At 40.4% G+C, this 18,458-nt stretch overlaps 2 protein-coding genes across 2 annotated transcripts; both read right to left on the reverse strand.

Annotated features, from left to right (window-relative positions):
* Window positions 1-363: 363 nt before the first annotated feature.
* loxl5a (lysyl oxidase-like 5a) lies at window positions 364-8,810 on the reverse strand. Its single transcript, XM_086047303.1, has 7 exons — window positions 8,731-8,810; window positions 4,757-5,595; window positions 4,097-4,205; window positions 2,636-2,773; window positions 730-886; window positions 550-645; window positions 364-483 (listed from the first exon to the last, which is right to left on the reverse strand). The coding sequence occupies exons 2-7, from the start codon at window positions 5,511-5,513 to the stop codon at window positions 364-366; spliced, it is 1,377 nt and encodes a 458-aa protein (XP_085903429.1). The 5' UTR covers window positions 5,514-5,595; window positions 8,731-8,810.
* Window positions 8,811-11,806: 2,996 nt separating this feature from the next.
* mibp (muscle-specific beta 1 integrin binding protein) lies at window positions 11,807-17,515 on the reverse strand. The gene is made up of 8 exons (XM_086047005.1): window positions 17,297-17,515; window positions 16,038-16,128; window positions 15,394-15,442; window positions 15,056-15,230; window positions 12,586-12,657; window positions 12,377-12,483; window positions 12,210-12,295; window positions 11,807-12,067 (listed from the first exon to the last, which is right to left on the reverse strand). The coding sequence occupies exons 1-7, from the start codon at window positions 17,320-17,322 to the stop codon at window positions 12,210-12,212; spliced, it is 606 nt and encodes a 201-aa protein (XP_085903131.1). The 5' UTR covers window positions 17,323-17,515; the 3' UTR covers window positions 11,807-12,067.
* Between the last annotated feature and the right edge of the window lie 943 nt (window positions 17,516-18,458).

Raw genomic sequence — 18,458 nt, forward strand, 5'->3', positions numbered from 1 at the left:
CACAACACATGCATTTTCTCAGCCTTTGCTATCCCATTCTATTTCACCCCTAAAAGAAAAATCACCTATTCAGTTGCATACTTTTGTTGTTTCACCATAGACAACACTAATGCACTGAACATACTCATACGGAAAAAAAAATAATAATAATTTAGAATTTCACTGGGTTGGCCGTAGCCACATAGTAGTACTTAAAGAACTACTTCAGCAGCAGGACTTGCCAACAGCATGAAGACAATGTGCTGTCACTCAGGTCAGCTCCTGTCAAACAAGAGGCCCCGTTTTCAATTGTTAATGATTGAAGCTTCAAAACACTTTGGTCACGTAAACAAATGGCCAATATGACACAGTTTAAGTGACCCCTTACTTTGCGATCCTGCAGTTTGTTGCTTGCACGTAGCTTCCAGTGTACCGGATGTCACACTTGGCCACGTTGTTGGAGAAATCCGTCTCCTCGACGAGTTTATAGGGGTTCACGGTCACCTGCGAAATATGTGGAGAAATTGCACTGAGCATATTAAATCGTATGTCTTATTGCATCTGCGTTACCTGGAGTGTGTAGTTTCCCGGCGGAACGTCGGTGATGTCGATCCATTGGCAGTCGATGTTGGCGTGGTAGGTGTCATAGCAACCGGGACTAAGGCCCTGACAGGGGTTTAAAAAAATAATTACAGCGTGGTTTTGCGCATTATTGTCTATGACATGCTTCTAATTCCTCTGCGAGCAGACCTGTGTGTGAGAGGTGCAGGCAAAGCGTCTCCGTACACCGCGGTCACATGACGTGTCTTCCAGACAGAAACTGGCCTTGTGGCCCTCGGCTACTTTGCGTCCATTGGAGGTATCCAGCAGGTCGTAGTTGCTGAAGGCCTCCATGCTGTGGTAGTGTCTTTAAATAAAAAAGCCACAATAGACAGATAGATCCAAAGACCAGTTGGCAGGAAGACACAATGATAGGATTGAGTGAATTTGAAGGAATGAAGCAACATTAATTTAGCTGACAAGACTACAAAAATAAACATGAACAGAAAAAAAAAGAAAAAATAATAGAATTAACAAATGAAGGAACAAACAATACTGTACGCATATAACTAACCATATAGTCATTTTCAATTGCTCTTGTCGTCAAAAGGATGGTGGGGTGAGCTGAAGCCTAACCCACTGGCTTTGACCAAAAGGTGGGGTACACCCTGCACTGGTCACCAGCCCATCGGAGGCGCACATTTAGACAAAAAAAATGTTCAGACTCGCATTCACACCAGCGGACAAGTCTCAAAGAGGGAAGTCAACCCAAACATGTTTTTTTCAAGAATATGTTCAATGCAAACCCACTAGATGAAACAAGGCATTCTGATAAATATTGCGTTTGTGGAATAAGAGTTAATCGACACGTTTTTAGCCATCTGAGGGGTCGGCCATTTCGTCACTTCTGTCAACTAAAAATGACATCACAACTGCACAGGGCTCAGGTAACGACCAATCACTGCTCAGCTTCAGAAAACAGGTCAGCTGACAAAATGGCCGCCCCCTCAGATGGCTAAAAAGGGGTTGATTTTGCTGCTTAACTCATATTCCACAAACGCAATATTAATCAGAATGCCGTGTTTCAACTAGTGGGCCTGCTGAGAACATATTCTTGAAAAAAATATGTTTGGGTTGATTCCACTTTAAAATAACCTAACATGCATGTTTTGGGGATATTGGAGGAAGCTGCAGGAAAAACAGACAATCGGCTAACCTCATAACTGTGAGGCGGAAATGCAAACCGCTAATTCATTGTGCATTACAGAACCAACCACAACAATGTTAAATGAAAATTAACAACACTAAACAATTCAGGAAGAAGAACTGATTGAAGGATAATGTAGCTACATTTTACAATAAAAAGCAAGCAGTAGATACACCACACGATACATGAAATCAACTACCAACTGAACGATAAATAAAACAAACTATTAATTAAAAAAATTAACAAAACAACGTAGAATAATGAAGACAAATGACCAATGAACAAAAAGTTCAATAAAAAAAAAAGACTGAATGACAGATGTGAACTTACAAATGACAGAATGAACAAATAATAAATGTTGGCTCGAACGAACGAACAATAGATTAAGTGAACAAAAGTCGTCTTTTATTCATTTTCTATTGTTTGTAAAAAAAATAGATAGACCAAACAACAGATAAAAAAACACATAAGACAAAACAAACATAATTAAAGGTACCGGGCCATCAGAATTAGATTTTTTTTTCTCACCGCTTAATGCTTAACATGGGTCAATATGAGTCTGTGGCATGGTTTACATTTGACATCTATTCAATTTGTCAATTATTTGCAATAGGCCGACCGTTTTACAAATTCAGTTTGAGGGGAACAGCGATGCAGTCAGATCAAAGCTCATTTACATATCGAATATTAATGAGATGTTTATGACCAACTAGAATAGCTTCAGAAAAGGGCATCCAGGGCATTTCCGACCCAAAATGTCTTGCAAACCCGATAAATAGATTATATTTTAAAAATTGTGGCGTGAGACCTTTAATGTTTGACAAACTATAAACAAACAAAACAAACTACTAAACAGTAGCGAGAACAAACAATAGATGACAGGCATGAACAAACGAGCTGTGAACTCACCGATGACAGCTGTGCCATTCCCACTTGTGTCTGGGCTTTTTGGGGAGGAAATCCACTGTTCCTTGGTTCTTCACACGCTGGGGGAATCTGAGAAGAACCCTGTAATCCAGCTCACTCACACTCGGATGGTACGCAGACCTGCATATGTGATAAAATGCCAGTAAATACATTTTTCTCTCATGGTATCATGCACATGTTGCAGTTGTATTGGGGGTGAACTGTGGACAAGTGGCAAGGAATGCAGCTGGTGACTAAATGGAAAGTTTGATTACCCAGATTTGATTGGTTTAATGGCAACCTCAAATATGCTTTTGCAGTTTTGCCTGCTGCATTCATATCAGTAATCGTTTGTTTCACTTGGCAATGAGATCTTTGGCATGTGCCAGCTAGTGTGCTACTCGACCTCCAAGTGGGCAACAGGCCAGCACACATCATAATGTGGTGCAACTCAAGGGGAAGTCCATGTTTCCTCCTTTTACATGCATCAGCGGCATCAAACTGGATGACATGGGTGCCAAATACCAGCGGTGGGATCAGTTGAACTTTTGGGCCATAATCCCAAAAGGTGTGTTTTGGTGCAAACACAAAACTGCTCATCACCAAATGAACACTATACCTAAAGAGAAGCATTTTAATGGCAGCACAGTATTTGGGGCTGTTGCTCCTCGGATGGAACTAGGGTCTTCGTCAAGGTAGGGGGAATTATGAACAGTTCCAAGTAACAGGCAGTAGAGGGGGTTTAACAAAACGTTCAGGCTTCTGCTGGAAAGTAAAACAAATATTCGGAAAAAGCCACTTGAATAGCTGAAATTTACTTTCTGTTAATCAGAGGCCCTTTAAATGTTGGGAGGTGTGTTCTGACTCCCATTTTCACATGACTTTGAACGTGACTGGTGCATTCTGAACACAGCAACAGAACAGTTATAAGAGGGTGTGCACGCTTAAGCAAACACACTCTCTCAATTGCTTATTTTGAAAAGATTTTCAAAGATTTAATTGAGTTGTTGTAGGTCACATTCATGCTGGAAATCACAAAAACTTCATTTAAACAGGGGTGTGTAGACTTTTTGTATTCACTGTAGAAAGAAGGTATTCTTTGAACAACCACTGTGTATGTTGCTATTGCTGTATGATTACTGACAATTCTTGCAAGTATATTAAATCATCTCTAAGTTTATCCAGGTCTCCTAGGTATCATTAAGTCATTTAACTTTGGCAGTATCCTATACAAAAGAGTGATGCTGGATTGCAAAACCTATTTCAATAATGCAGGCATCTAATTTGTTAAATTGATCCAGATCAAATGCTTTTCCACAGAATACATGGCTCACAGGCTTAAGGTTCCTTGCACCTGCTCTAGCTGGACGCAGAGCAGGATGATCATTGATTAGTATCGAAAATGGATAGACTCGGACATAATAGAGCTGGTGTGATGCACAAAGCGGCGGAAAAGAAGAGCACCTGGACAGGCAGTTCTCCTCAGCGGCGCAGCGGAGTGCAAACATCTGCACTCGTTGGATGTAGGATGCAGCTTGGATGTAGTATGGGTCAGGAATCAAGTCTGGGAGACCTGTGGAAGGCTCGACATTAGCAATGGGAAGTACAGTATAATCAGAACAGTCAAGTTTGAAAATGTCCAAGGAGAATGTAAGAAATTGTTTGTAGAATGACAAGGACGTACTAATAGAACTAGGACACACTATATGCCTATGTCTTACAAGACACATTTTTTTCTGCCATTTCTGCACACTTGTAGAATGACTTGGGCACATTAGCAGAACAACTAAGTTGCACTAGTAGAACGGCTACGTCCTATCACTGCTGATTTTCCACTACTGTATGACAAAACTTTGTGACATTTCTGCTCACTAGTACAGTAGAACTACAAGGTTCCATTAGTAGAATGACTAGGTTGCACTAGCAAAACGAGTAGAGTGCACTAGGAAAAAAATACTGTGTCTTATGATGGACGCTTTTTCATATAGTGCACTGGATTTGTTTTGATATTGCGCCAAATGATCTGATACTGAGGACAAAGAGAGTACTAGTAGGACAGAAAAGTAGTTTAGTGCACTTTGGGATATTAAATAAATGCTCAAGTGGCTGTCGTTTGCGTCATACCGTTATGGAAGAAGCTGGTACCGTGGCCCGGTCCTGGTAAAACCGGTCGCGCAGGGACCCTGTTCCTTTGGTCCGGAGGGTAAACGTTATAGAAAACAGAGTTCCTGTGCTGGATATTGCGTGGATCCCGCAGTGGCTCGCTCGTGTTCGTGGTGGGGTTGATCGGATCGGTCCTCTGTTGAGTATAATGTACCTCGACCACATTTCTGGAAAGTATCGCCGGGGCATCAGTTGGCTCCGGTTCAGCTCTGCGCTGCGTGTTTAGAGTTTGTGTCGTGTCGACATCATCAGTGGCAAACAGCGAGCGAGGCGTCGGGTTCACGAGTTGGGGACTGTGCGTAAAATTCAGAGACGGTTGCGTGGGGGCGACGGTGTTGTCCGAAGAGGAGCTTTGTCCTCCTCCGGAGGACTCCTGGTTGACGCTGCGGGGTGACCACGCTTGGTCACTTGGAACCAAATTCGGACCCGCATCAGCAGTGTTTACACGACCCGGATCTGTGGGTGTTCTTCTCGTCGGAGGCGGGAGAGGAGCTCGGTTTATGGTCGTCAACAGCAGCTGGGTTCGGCCTCTGGACTGTACCGGCGCTCTGTACTGGGTACCCGTGCTCAGTAAGCTGTACACTCGGCCGTTGTTCTCCCACTCGAATCTGTGCTTCCACGGGTGGGGTCGTGCGCGCGCTGGATGACGATGCTGCGCGCTACTCAGGCGCACCACAACATCCAGGAGGCAAAGCAGCAAAAAGGCGAATTTCTCCATCTCCGACTTCTTCCTCTGAATTCGAGGAGGTCCGGTGCAGTGGTGCCCAAACCTTTCAGTGGGAGTGGGCTGCAATAGGCTCCTGTTATAAACACACAAGCCATTCTGTCACAAGTCCGTGACACATTTTGGGCAAATGTTTGTCTTGAGACTATTATGAGTCACTTGACAGCACACAGTCAACAAGCGCAGACCTCCGCTACGCAGGGTCAATGATTTGGAACAGGGGGAGGGCAAACTTTTTGTGCTCAATGAAGGCCTCCTTTTTAAAAGTGACAGATGGGTCTGGTTCATTCGTAGAGGGGGTTTAAATGTTTAAGTCAAATAGTTTGTATTTAATATTCAAAATTATTAGCATTCATTCAGAATTAATTTATTCAAACTTATTAAACCCCCAATGTAAACATTTTTATTTGCTTGTTTTACTAATATGGCTAATTGTATTATTTGCTGTAACCAATTTAATGAGATAAATACAAATAGTTAAGCCACTTAGCCTAATAACATAATTGTCTTTGATGTTTTTAATCCATGGTCACAAACCCGGAACTACAAGGCATTTTCTCCCTCCATTACAAGATCAAGATATTTAACACCAACGTCAAACAAAACTCCCGATTATGGATTTGGGATATATGGCGTGAACAACGTCATCAAATTAATTCATTACAGGCCTTCATCAACAGGTGCTGACACACACCGAAGATGAAATATTCTGAGTCTGGCAAGCCTATCAATAATGATGATGTGATGAAGAGAAAGTGGGACCGGATTGGACACACTTTACAAAAAGCAACAAACAACATCACAAGCGCTATTGGTTTCTTATATGTATATTAAATGTGGCCACACAGGGTGGCATTGCTGGGGGACGTGGCAACGTTCCCCAAATTAAAAGTAAAATTGCTAACCATAATGGTTTTCTGTTGTGTATGCATCACTCATTATCGTTTGTATGGGATATTTGCGTCCCCTTGTGGAGTTACTATCTATACAAGAGACGCAGGGTGGGGAGCCATAATAGATGTAATGGGGGAGCAGATATCATACAAAGACATCATAGATCACGAATGGACACCAGAAATCTGGAGGGAGTCACAATTTTTCATTAGTGCTACTGGGTGGGGCGGGTGGGGTTTTGGCAAATAGGACCACGCACTTCCTAATCAAATGTATGACAAAAAATGCTATTTAGATACGTGCATTCTGTACGTATGTGCAAAATACGTAACAACATTTTTCAGTGTATGAATGAAGGATTCGGTATCCTAACCCAACAACAAAGACTTTGAAGCAACAAAAACTAACCATAACTGTGTTCTTTTTTCCTAGTGTAAAGGGACCTCTTGCGTAATTACCATTCAAGGACGGGACAAACATGCTCAACAGCAAACCAACAGTGCAAAAACTCATTTTGTGCATTTTTTTCCGCAAAAATCAACTCACTCAAAATCTTAATATTATTGAGGTACTATGTTTGACCTGTATACCATTCAAAATTACCCAAAAATGGTTAGGCCTACTCCTTTTATAGCAGTATAAAACCTGGTGTATAAGCCATGTCTGCCTTGTAGTGGTGATATTACAACTCAAAACTGCAGTCGATGCATAGTCGGAGTTCAGCACCCACAAATTTGCATATTAGCACAATTTTTTCTCCCTTCTTTTTCATTTTTCTTTTAAAGAATATATTTAGTTATTTTTCTGGGATTTTATTCCCATTTACCCCCGTTTTTCATAAAGAACGTATATTGAATGTTTATCAGCATTTTGTGGAAAATAATAATAATCATTTTATTAATTCATTAATTAATTTATTTATTTAAATCAAGGTGTGGTATGTGGCCCGCAGCATGGAAGGCTAAATTCAACACTTATATAAATATAACTTAACAAAAGGATTCCTTAAAATAAAATAAAGCAAGCACACAGAGAAAGAAAGCCAAAATTATTTAAATAAAGCAACCATTTTTTTCTCTATTTGCGGAACGGAAGATTTGTGGGGGGGGGTTTATTCACTATTTGTTTCCTTAACTCTAATTAGCTGTTCCTGCATTCTTATTATTTGTTTATCATTCAATATAAGGTCAATTCAGTGTGACTTTCATCTTTGTGCTTGTGTAAGGTATGTGTGTTTGTTTTGGTGGTGGAGAGGATGGCGCCATTCAAGCTAGGACCACCGCTGATCAGAAGGCAGCCACTGGACCAGAATCAAGAGGGGAAGAGGAAAGTGGTCAGGCCAAGATAGTCTTGGAGAAAATCAACAAGAGTGAAGCCAAGAAAAAAAAAATCATGTGCTCGGCTGAAGAAAAATGTTCAAATCCGAATACGTTGGAGGGGAGTGATTGCTAGCCTTATATGCACTGAGAAGACGTCTAAAGGACCTAAAAGATAATGTAAAAATCGTTGGGACAGGCCATTTGCGGCCCGTGGACCACAGTTTGACTAGCCCTGATTTATAACATGCTAAACCCAAAAAAAGAAAAGACAAAAAAAAAAAACTCACTACACAATACATACAGGTATACTACCATAGAAAATCAACACCATATGATGTAATTCTTTTTATGAGTCATATAAAAAGGGCCCGACCGATTAAATCGGACAATTGTGGCCCTTTAAACATCGATCAAATACCTGATGTTTGTTGATTTTTCGATTGTTTTTCCTTTTCTTTTTTTTTTTTTACCTTTTTTTGGAGATGGCACATTTCAGATTAAATCAGAGGAGCTCTGAAAAGTTTGCACACCTGTCGATTACACTACAAAAATACATTTTCAATTGTAAATGGTGAAAAGGTTTAACATACGCGATTGCCAACTGGGACCCATCCATCCATTCATTATCTATACCGCTTGTCCTCACAAGGAGCTGGAGCCTATCCCAGCAGTCTTTGGGCAGTGGGCGGGGGACACCCTGAATTGGTTGCCAGCCAATTGCAGGGCACACAGAGACAAACAAACATCTGCACTCACAATCACACCTAAGGGCAATTTAGAGAGTCCAATCAATTTACCATGCACGTTTTTGGAATGTGGGAGGAAATCCGGGTCCCCGGAGAAAACCCACGCAGGAACAGGGAGAACATACAAACTTTACACAGGGAGGCGGGATCGAACCCACGACCTCTGAACTGTGAGGCGGACGTGCTAACGAGTCGCCCACCGTGCCGCCCCAACTGGGACCATTTTGTATAAAAAGGAATCTCAACACATACCATACCACTAATCGCTCAGGATAGAAACATCCGACAATCAGTCCTTAGCTGACTTTGATTGCAAGGGAGGGAAAATGCTGAAATTCTGCCGATTATCCATTTCTGCCTGCACCAGTTATTGTGACATCAACAAGCCACAATGCTGTTTCAACCACGCGGTGGCAGTAGACTCACACTAAAATCAACACCAGCAGAGAGAGTCAAATGCTCATTGATATCTAATACAAGACTGTACCAATGATTGCCTTTGTGTTTATTTTTGTGGTTCATTGCATCGTTCTGACTATTTTTTCTTATTTTTCTGATTACTGTGGTAGTAGTACTGTACTAGTAATCCCATTCATCCCTTTTCTATAGCACTTCTCCTGATTAGGGTGGCAGGTAAAATGGAGTCAATCCCAGTTGGCTAAGGTAGAGAGGCGGTGGACACCCTGGACAGTTGCCAGCCAATAGCAAGGCACAAGTTATTATAACCACTAAAACTTACATTCACACCAGAAACCTGTGAGTTAACCACTCGTTCGCCATCCTGCAGTACAGTATTAGTAATTATTCATGTGACTTTGAGAAGCCTAAAAGAGGTCTGGGATTTGGATAGTGTGCGAAACCCCCAGGGTCGGTTCCTCCACCAGCATCACAAAAGCGCATATCTAAATATACCAACGCACGTGGTGCCAAGCACTCACAGCCTCTAAACAATCTGTAAATATAAATCCGCAAAGTGTGAGCAATGCGAGTACTTGGACACCTTCTACCGGGGTTGAATCACAAGGTCCAGACAGGCAGTGGTCTCGTGGCCGTCTGGAACCACATGAGCATGATTCCTCCGCTTATGTCAGGATGCTTCTCATTATTCCGTCTTGTACTCACACTTACCTCTCATAACCTCCTGGCAGACGTGATGTCTCCTGGCACGTCCCGCACGGGGCAATGCGATACCGTCAATGAGTGACCCTCAAGATCGCTTTGGAGACTGAAATGTCATACTTGTGATAAGGCCAAATGGAAACTAAATCCATTTCCAAACTTTCTCCGCGTCATTAAGCTGTTCACTGGCAAACTTAAAGAGGAAGTCAAGTCCAAAATTTTCTTTACAATATGTTCCATGCGCCCACACCAGTCTAAACACGGAATTCCGATCGATCTAGTTTGTGAAATATGAATTAAAGCGGAAGTCAACCCAATTTTTTTCAAGATTATGTTCCCAGCATGCCCACTGGTAGAAACACGGCATTCTGATTCATTTTTGAGTTTGTGAAATATAAACAGCAAAATGCACTCGTTTTTAGCCATCTCTGGGGGCGGCCATTTTATCTTCTGTCGATTGAAAATGACATCACAACTGCTCACAACAACCAGTCACGGCTCAGATTCAGAAAACAAGTCAACTGTTTTCTCAGCGACCAAGGTTGCAATTGCTTTCAGATGATGAACAGGTACTTCAAGGTGCTCTCTTAGCTTTTACGATCTTCCTCTAGTCCAGACGAAGGGCATTTGTAGGGTCACTTTGACTTGCTCCTCAGTCTCAAACCTTCTTAAAATATCATAAAATACAGTCTTGAAAGATTAATGGTGTCCCTCTTTATGGACGTGCTTTAGCGGGAGGGGCCACTCACTGGAGTGCACTAATGAGGTCAAGTCTGTTCATGAAAAACGTCTAGACTAGATTTGTTTTCAATGTAAAGCAGCTTGGGATAACGTAGCCATTGTGTTCACATTCTCCTGCATTAACTTTACATGTCTATTCTATTCACAGGAGTCCACGCAGATGACTGACACGCATGGGCTGCGACCTTGATGACTCTCTACCTTGTTTGAGTGTACTTGATGAGGGGATTTTAAATGTGAGCGTGTGCTCGTCTGCAGGTTTGACTCACTCACTCTGCTGTCACTTTTAGCACCGGGAAGCCAAGCCAGCGCCTTTTCCGACCGCGTCCACCTGTTAGGGCGTCACGACAATCCCCTTGCCACTCCATTTCCACAAGACATGCATGTGTCACATTGCGCAAAGCCACAGCTGATGTCAGGAATACGGTTTCAAAAATGAGTGACGATAATAAACACAGAAATGAATGACACGTACTTGAGGTTAGCGGCCGCATTCGGCTGAGGCGTCGTTGATTCAATACAACTTGACGTAAGCGATGGGAATTGCGCGACATTCACGCTATGGCAACTTCTCCAGGCAACCTGCTCACTACAACACTGGTATGGACACAGGAGTTCAGAACATTCAAATTGATTGATTTTTAATTTCACCCATGTTTTGAGACAAACAGCTATTGCCTAATGATGACTACACTAATTTCTATTTTTTTCCCACCTTGCACTCACAGTAAAAACATAGACCAGCAGTATGAGGGGCTGTCTTGACTTTAAGAGTACAAAATTAAGAGACTTCCAGAGGGGATACACAAAATGATTGTAGCCTAGTTTCATGTGGACGTCAGCACGTGCCTTGTAATCTCACGTGTTGGCGATCCAGTGCTAATATGCTAAATCTTGAAACTCACTAATCATGACGTATTCCGGCATGCCACTAGAGGTTAAACAGTGTGGCATTTCAGAACGGGAATTAAAAGGACTGATACAGACGTTCAAGTGAGCAGGCGAAGCTGTCAAAACATACCACAAGTCAATGTGCAGGACAGGAAAACAGTGACAACTTAATTTCAGCAAGCCTGTGCTATGAAGGTCTAGCTATTATTAGGATACAGGAATGGCCCCAATTCCCCTAACCCTGCGAGAAATAGGACACGCGGTTAAAATCACCCTTTAACAATGCTCACAGATATGAAGCGACTGTACGCTGATCTGCTGCAGTGTTTTGTTTTTTTTTTTGATTGATGAAATCAGGTCACACACTTGCAGTAATTTAGAAGTGCACTATCAATACGGAATGATGATGGCAATATTTTACCCTCCAATTGAGATAATGAAGCACATTCTGCAAGTTATAGTATGCAACTTAAAACAAAAACTGTTTTTAGTCATCATAATCTGTTCCCTGCAGTTAGGGGGGGGGGGTGTGATTATTAGTGCTATATAAGCTAAAAAGATGACTCAGATGCATGAATGCATGAACATGAATATAACATGTTTATTGGTGGAAGAAAAATGTGATTGGCTAGCTGAGCGTCCATCCAGTGTGAATAACATAAAAATCAAGTTCAACATTCAAGGGGGAAAAAAAAACATTGATAAATTAAAATGAATTCATTGTATTTACAAAAAAAAGAAAAAAAAATTAAAAAATAAAATAAAAACAGCCATTAAAAAAAGAATCCTTTGGAGCTATTTACATGTATTTGTACAGCACTGGAGTGCTGTCTTCATGCTGCAAGAAAACAAAAACATAATGTTAGACAGTTTGTAATGTGAAAGCGGTTTTTAAATCGTTTCCTTCAACCTCCTCATCCACCATTGATTTCCTTAAAGGGTGGTGCGAGAACTCCTGTAACCAGTGGCAATGCTCTCACCTATAAACGATTAAGCAGGTTGTTCTGAATGTCCTCATACACTTGGTTGTACATCGCTTCTTTGCATTTCAAGCCATCCAGGTATTCTGTCAAACAAAAGAAAAAGAAAAAAAACACAGAGTTGTCACATAGTGGTGGAGAAGAAAAAGCATCCTTGCAAGATTTACCAATATCTAAACAGCCGTCTTCCATCTCTCTGCGGTGCTTGAGGTACATTGGCCAAACATGGCCATCAAACAGGCCAGGAGGATCTGGGACCGTGTATTGTCTTGTACTGAAAGCAAAAGACATTTTTTTTGGACAAGTTGCAGTTGATGGGACAATACTGGGGAAAAATTTGCTTCATGAAGTTGAAATGTGAGGGAAAACAAGCTACCTTCTCCTCCTCTTGCACTCTTCATAGGGAATAGAGATGTAATAGCACTTGTCAAAAACATCCAGCAGCTGTCTGCAGAGGCACACGTGAAAAGGTGATTAACAACATTGACGCGTGTTCGTTAGAAGAGTGTGTGTGCACTGCTTATCATTGCATTCATATTGAACACAAAAAGGCCCTTTCAGTTGAACTGCTTATCTCCAGCTGCAGGAGCGCATACACTAGATGAGCAGAGACAGATTCCAAAATCAACCATGTGATCCCAGACACCCTAAATAACCCAAAGGTCGGCCAGTCATTCACTTAGGTAAATAAACACAGCACTTGGGGGGTGGGGGGTAGCCTACCTGACCTTAACGACCTCAAAAGTTTATAACAACTGCCTGTTCAGTTCATTTGATTTTGTAAAAAAAAATACAAAAATAATGCACAAAATTGGGACAACTCCCTGAAATACAAAGCTTGTCTTTCAATTGTGATGAGTCACTTCCACAATTCAGCGGAAACTCTGTGACTCAGTTTACAAACCGAGGTAATGTTTCCCATTGAAATCAATGGGAATAACAATCATTTTATTAACCTTATTTTACTGGTATATGGTTAAAAAAAACTACTATAATGTACATTATAGAATTAAGTTAAAGCAAGCAATCGCTGCACCATCCAGCCTGGATAGAGCTAGCCCAAAATGGCCACCGCATCCCACAATGCAACCCTACAAGGAGGAGGAGATTTATTTAGACCAAAGCCTCGGTTATATACAGCGGCCGTTAGGGGTGGGCGATATGACAATATTAGATCGTTAAGCGGTTTAACGTGTTCATGATCTCATAAAGCCGAAAGATCATTTGATCGTCTACATGGCACATTCTATACAGTTTAGCACTCTGGCGGCGCAAAGCCGCTGACGCATTTACCCGACCAACCAATCACAGCACGTACAGTGCACAGTACGTGACACACCCCACCTCCCTGTTAGTTTGTATAGCGGGACGCTATAGCGGAACGTCACCACGAAGCAGAGTTGGTCCCGAAAAGAAACTCCACATCCAGTGTCGATTTGGTTTGGCTTTTCCTCGGAGGGTAAAGCGCAAAACAGTTATTTGCAACGTTTGCAGAGACTCGGTTCGGACGTCAGTTGGCGACACCTCAAACCTGTTCAATCACTTGCGGAGACAGATACAGCCCCCAAAAAACTACGCCGACAGTCAAAGCAAACGGAGATCAGACACATGGTAACAAGAGGTAGCCGCTAGCTCCAAGCGAACACAACTCACGGTAACACTGTCATTTAACAAGAGCACTCCATATGAAAAAACAAGCAAGCAGTGTAAAGAAGTAATTGAGGCAGTGACTTATTACCTTGCTGAAGACATGATTCCTATTAAAACAGTGGAAAACAAGGGCTTTAAAAGACTCTCCAAAGCACTAGACCTGCATTACGAGCTGTGTTTTTATGTTTACATTATGTTACCTTTTATGTTTACATTTACTGCACATTTTGATAAAAATGGTCACTATTCAAATCAAAACCTGTTCATAAAGCTTAGCTGACTTAAAGTGTCATTTTTGTCTTTTATAGCTTTATACACATTTTAAATATGTTTAACATGAAGAAAATGGTCAGAAATGTGCAACTTAGTCTAATAAAAAAAAAAAAAAAACAATGTAAAAAAAGAATCATGATAAAATCGTGATTTTATGTTTTAAAAAATCGTGATATGATATTTTTGCCATATCGCCCACCCCTAGCGGCCGGAGGAGGAACCTCTCATGGTTCGGTTAACACTCACTGACTGACTGAAACTGCACCTGAGCCTCCTGGTTTGAGCCTGATTGCTAGCCATGTGATGCATGGGGCCAGTGTCGTTTACAGTGTAAGAAAAAGCTGATCTTTATGCTAGTCAATGCCAAGACTGTTTGCAAATTGAAAATAGTTCAGTAACAAAGGTAATTTTTCTAATACGTAAACCGAATTGCTCTTAAACAAGGTCATTCGTAAAACTGAGGTCCAACAGCATTTCCTTGGCACCAGGATGCCAAAAGATGGCATCAAAACCCTGTCTAATGTCTACTTATTTTGGGCTTTCACAAAGCCAATCAATAGATGGGGTTTTCATCAAATAACTAGACAAAGGATAAAGCCCCCCCACCCCCCCTCAAAAAAAACATCAGTAGATAGGTGAAATCACAAGTAGCAAACCATAAATTGGCTGAGGGGTATAAACACTGTACAGAGTATACGCCTTTCAATTATTTTATTTCATAAAAATTGACGTTCACAAGGGAACGCTTTAAAACATCACTAACCCCAAATGCCTGTTTTTAATCTGCTGCTATATCACGCTGGCAAATTTATCTTATCAAAGGAAAAAAAAAAACCCCGAATATTTATTTCCTTTTATATTTTCAAAAATCCTTTTGTGTGCTACTTTACTCTGTATCTCTGCAACACTTTAAATTTACTTACGGGTAATTGTAGAGTAGGAAGCCCTCCACAATCAGAATGTGGATCTGCTCATCTGGGTTGGCCGCATTGGAGGAAGAAGACAACGGGACACCGTGAGAACGGGCAAACTTCACTGGATTCTCTATCCAGCCTTTGACGGTGTTGGTCATGGCCTCCATGTCCAAAGCTGTGATCACTGCAGAACAACATTGCAGAAACAGAAAAGGTACATTAGCAAAAACAAAACAAGAATTGTAGAGTAAAGGTAATCGTTTTTGGATTGTCCAAATGAATGGAATCCTTTAGAGGTTTTACGATCCAAAGTCATAAGGGGCTGGTAGTCTTCAGTGAGGTCTTACCATCCCATTGTTTAAAGCCGTCCTCCCCGACTTCTATCTGATCGGGTTTCTGAAATAACAGTCACCAGATAAAACATTGCTGCAACCTCACAGCCATCTAAACACTTGAAGAGGATGGGCAGTGTGTCAAGAGAGATGAAGGAGATGTTTTTGGCCATTCATTTATTTACGTTAATTAAGTACAGTGTTCCCCCGCTATATCGCGGTTCAGCGTGTGTGTTGTACAGTATACATGCAAGTATGAACTGCAGTTCTGAGCAGCACAGCACACTAGAGGAGATTTAGTAGAGTACAAACTACAAAAAGAGGAATAACGAAATATAGCAAGATAATTTGCCATTTTAAAATTTGTTCTTGCTTTAATAAATCTAAAATGTGTTCAAAGCAAGCGGGAAGGGTTAAACAATGTATTTGACCTATTGCAGATGGTTCTGCAACGTATCCCCGCAATAAACGGGGGTTCACTGTACAACCGAAAGAAGTATGGCTAAAGCGCTTACAAAGATAAGCAGATGTTAGCATGGCCATGGGGTGGGGTGTTGTGAAATGAGTTTGAAATACATTGTTTGGATGCAGGCTATATTCAAATGATGAAAAATAATGGGGGCACAACCCCAAATTAACTTCTACTTGGCAAAACTCACCTTGAAAAAGTCATCCTGGTGCACCACACAGCAGTTAGGCAAGGTCTTGATCAACTTATTGGTCAAAGTAGTTTTGCCACCATTCGTGACTCTGCAAAACATGAAAAAGTGCAACCATGTAAAATTGAAGAGAAAAATCCATGCAGTCACTTGATTTGAAGTACAATAGCCATGTGGCATTTGTCCTAGTAGATGTTATACACTGCATTAGCGTTGGTAATACGGAACAAAATATGCCATGATGTGACTAAATGCAGCTAAAATTATAGGTCCATCACAATAAATGGAAATATTGTGTGATAACTTCAGAGGAAAACTTGAAATGTTACCATTTGAGTCATGTCAAAAATGGAGGGAAATTTAAACACAAGCTTTGACCAAAACTGTAAACAACAGTAAACTTGTAAAAATAGTGTTTTAAAATGGCTGTTATTTTCACATTTTATATGAACTAGAAACAAGTGTAGTTTCCGTGTTTTAAGGTAATGTCTCGTAGCAGAACCACACATGGCGCAGCGTTTACAGGTGCAGCTCAATTGATCTAAATGTTTTACAAGAGCTCATTTATTTCAGTAGGTCGAGATTGGTCAAATTTGGTAGGAGCTGGCCTTCTAAAAAAAACATTTTCAAGCGTCTTTATTGAGGGGGATTCTTTTTTTATTTTTTTTTAGATTGAACTACAACATTTATCATTTATTTAGTTATAATAAATGAAATGTTCAACGACAGTGTGAAATGCACACGTAAACATGGCACCACGTGTGGTGCTACAACTAGAAATGGGAGCAACCAAAATATTTAAACCACGCATGTTTCTAGGAAGTGTAAAATACGAATAAGTGTCAGCCATGTTGATAAATTTGGGTAAGTCTGAGCAGTTTGGTCGAAGCGCGTGTTTTGAATCTCCCTCCATTTTGGGGTGCAGTCTCGCGGTAACATTTGAAATGTCCCGCTCATTTCAATGGGACGAACCACAGGCGCCGGACGTGAATTTAAACTGGGCACGTTTACATGGCGTGGGCGGGGGACAACAACGCAAAATGACTACAATGGGGAGAAAAAACAGCGGCACAAAACCCTTAATCGTGGAGTCGGTCACCAACACATGTCACGTCGTACTAAAAATCGTTTTAGTGTGGTCACTGCACAGTTTTTAACTAACTGTGTGTCATTGTGTTGGAATGTAAGCGAGACATGAGTAAAGTAGTTAAATAGTCGAATTTGCAAACAAGGCTCGTGTTACAATTTCAAAGACTTACCCGCCAATTCCTATAACGTATTTCATCTTTTCGCCTCTTCTCAGTGGTCCTTCTCAAGTGGAGAATCACGAAGTCCCGCTGGTTATTTCCAAACCAACCCCCAAATGTACGCTACCTACTGTTACAACTTCTTTCATTGAAGATGTGCGCGTGCCACTTGGATTTATATCTTTTGAAAGGCGCGTGACGTCACTGCCAACGCTCGTGCCTAGCGTAAAAACGTCATCACCCCTCGTCCGCCAATAAGATGATCCTGAGCCGGAAACTCTAGCCAATCACAACGAGCTAATTCTTCGTAATTCTTCCATATTTCTCTGCAGCTGCTTACATCGATCATTCTCGGTCCTTTCTGTAATATTCCCCTCCATCTGCTCCCTATATTCCCGCTGACGTATCACCAGTGTGGAAAACCCCCGTCATAACATGTTTAATAAGAGATTTTTTGGGGGGAAACATTTATCCCCCAAACTCGAGATTTTTGAATTATGATGAAAAATAAAAAGTAGTAATTTTCCAGTTTACTCAAAAATAAAAACATGGGAATGATAACCATCAGTAAAGTCTTACATTTTATTTATTAGAACAACACATTGATTTTATTTTGGACCAATTCAAACACTCGAGCAGCTTATTATTGTAATGAATAATGTAATAATTTTTTTCCCAAATTAAATGAAAATTAAACATAACAAAATAATAGCATTTATAATATATTCGAATATTTGGATTATTTTATTCATTATATCAACATATACATACACACATATCACTGTTATCACCTATAGTCTGTCATTGTTATCATTATTACTTTTATATAAATCTATGTAAATGGATTCAAAGCATCACATGCATATATATATGCATATATATATATATATATATATATATATATATATATATATATATATATATGTATATATATATATATATATATATATATATATATATATATATATATATATATATATATATATATATATATATATATACATATATATATACATATACAAATACATATATGTATATATACATATATACATATACATATATGTATATATACATACATATATATGTGTGTATATATATATATATATATATATATATATATATATATATATATATATATATATATATATATATATATATTTATATTCTGTTGTTT

This window comes from Filicampus tigris, chromosome 12, assembly GCF_054856515.1.
Source record: "Filicampus tigris isolate MCC_2025a chromosome 12, RoL_Ftig_1.0, whole genome shotgun sequence".
NCBI lineage: Eukaryota > Metazoa > Chordata > Actinopteri > Syngnathiformes > Syngnathidae > Filicampus > Filicampus tigris.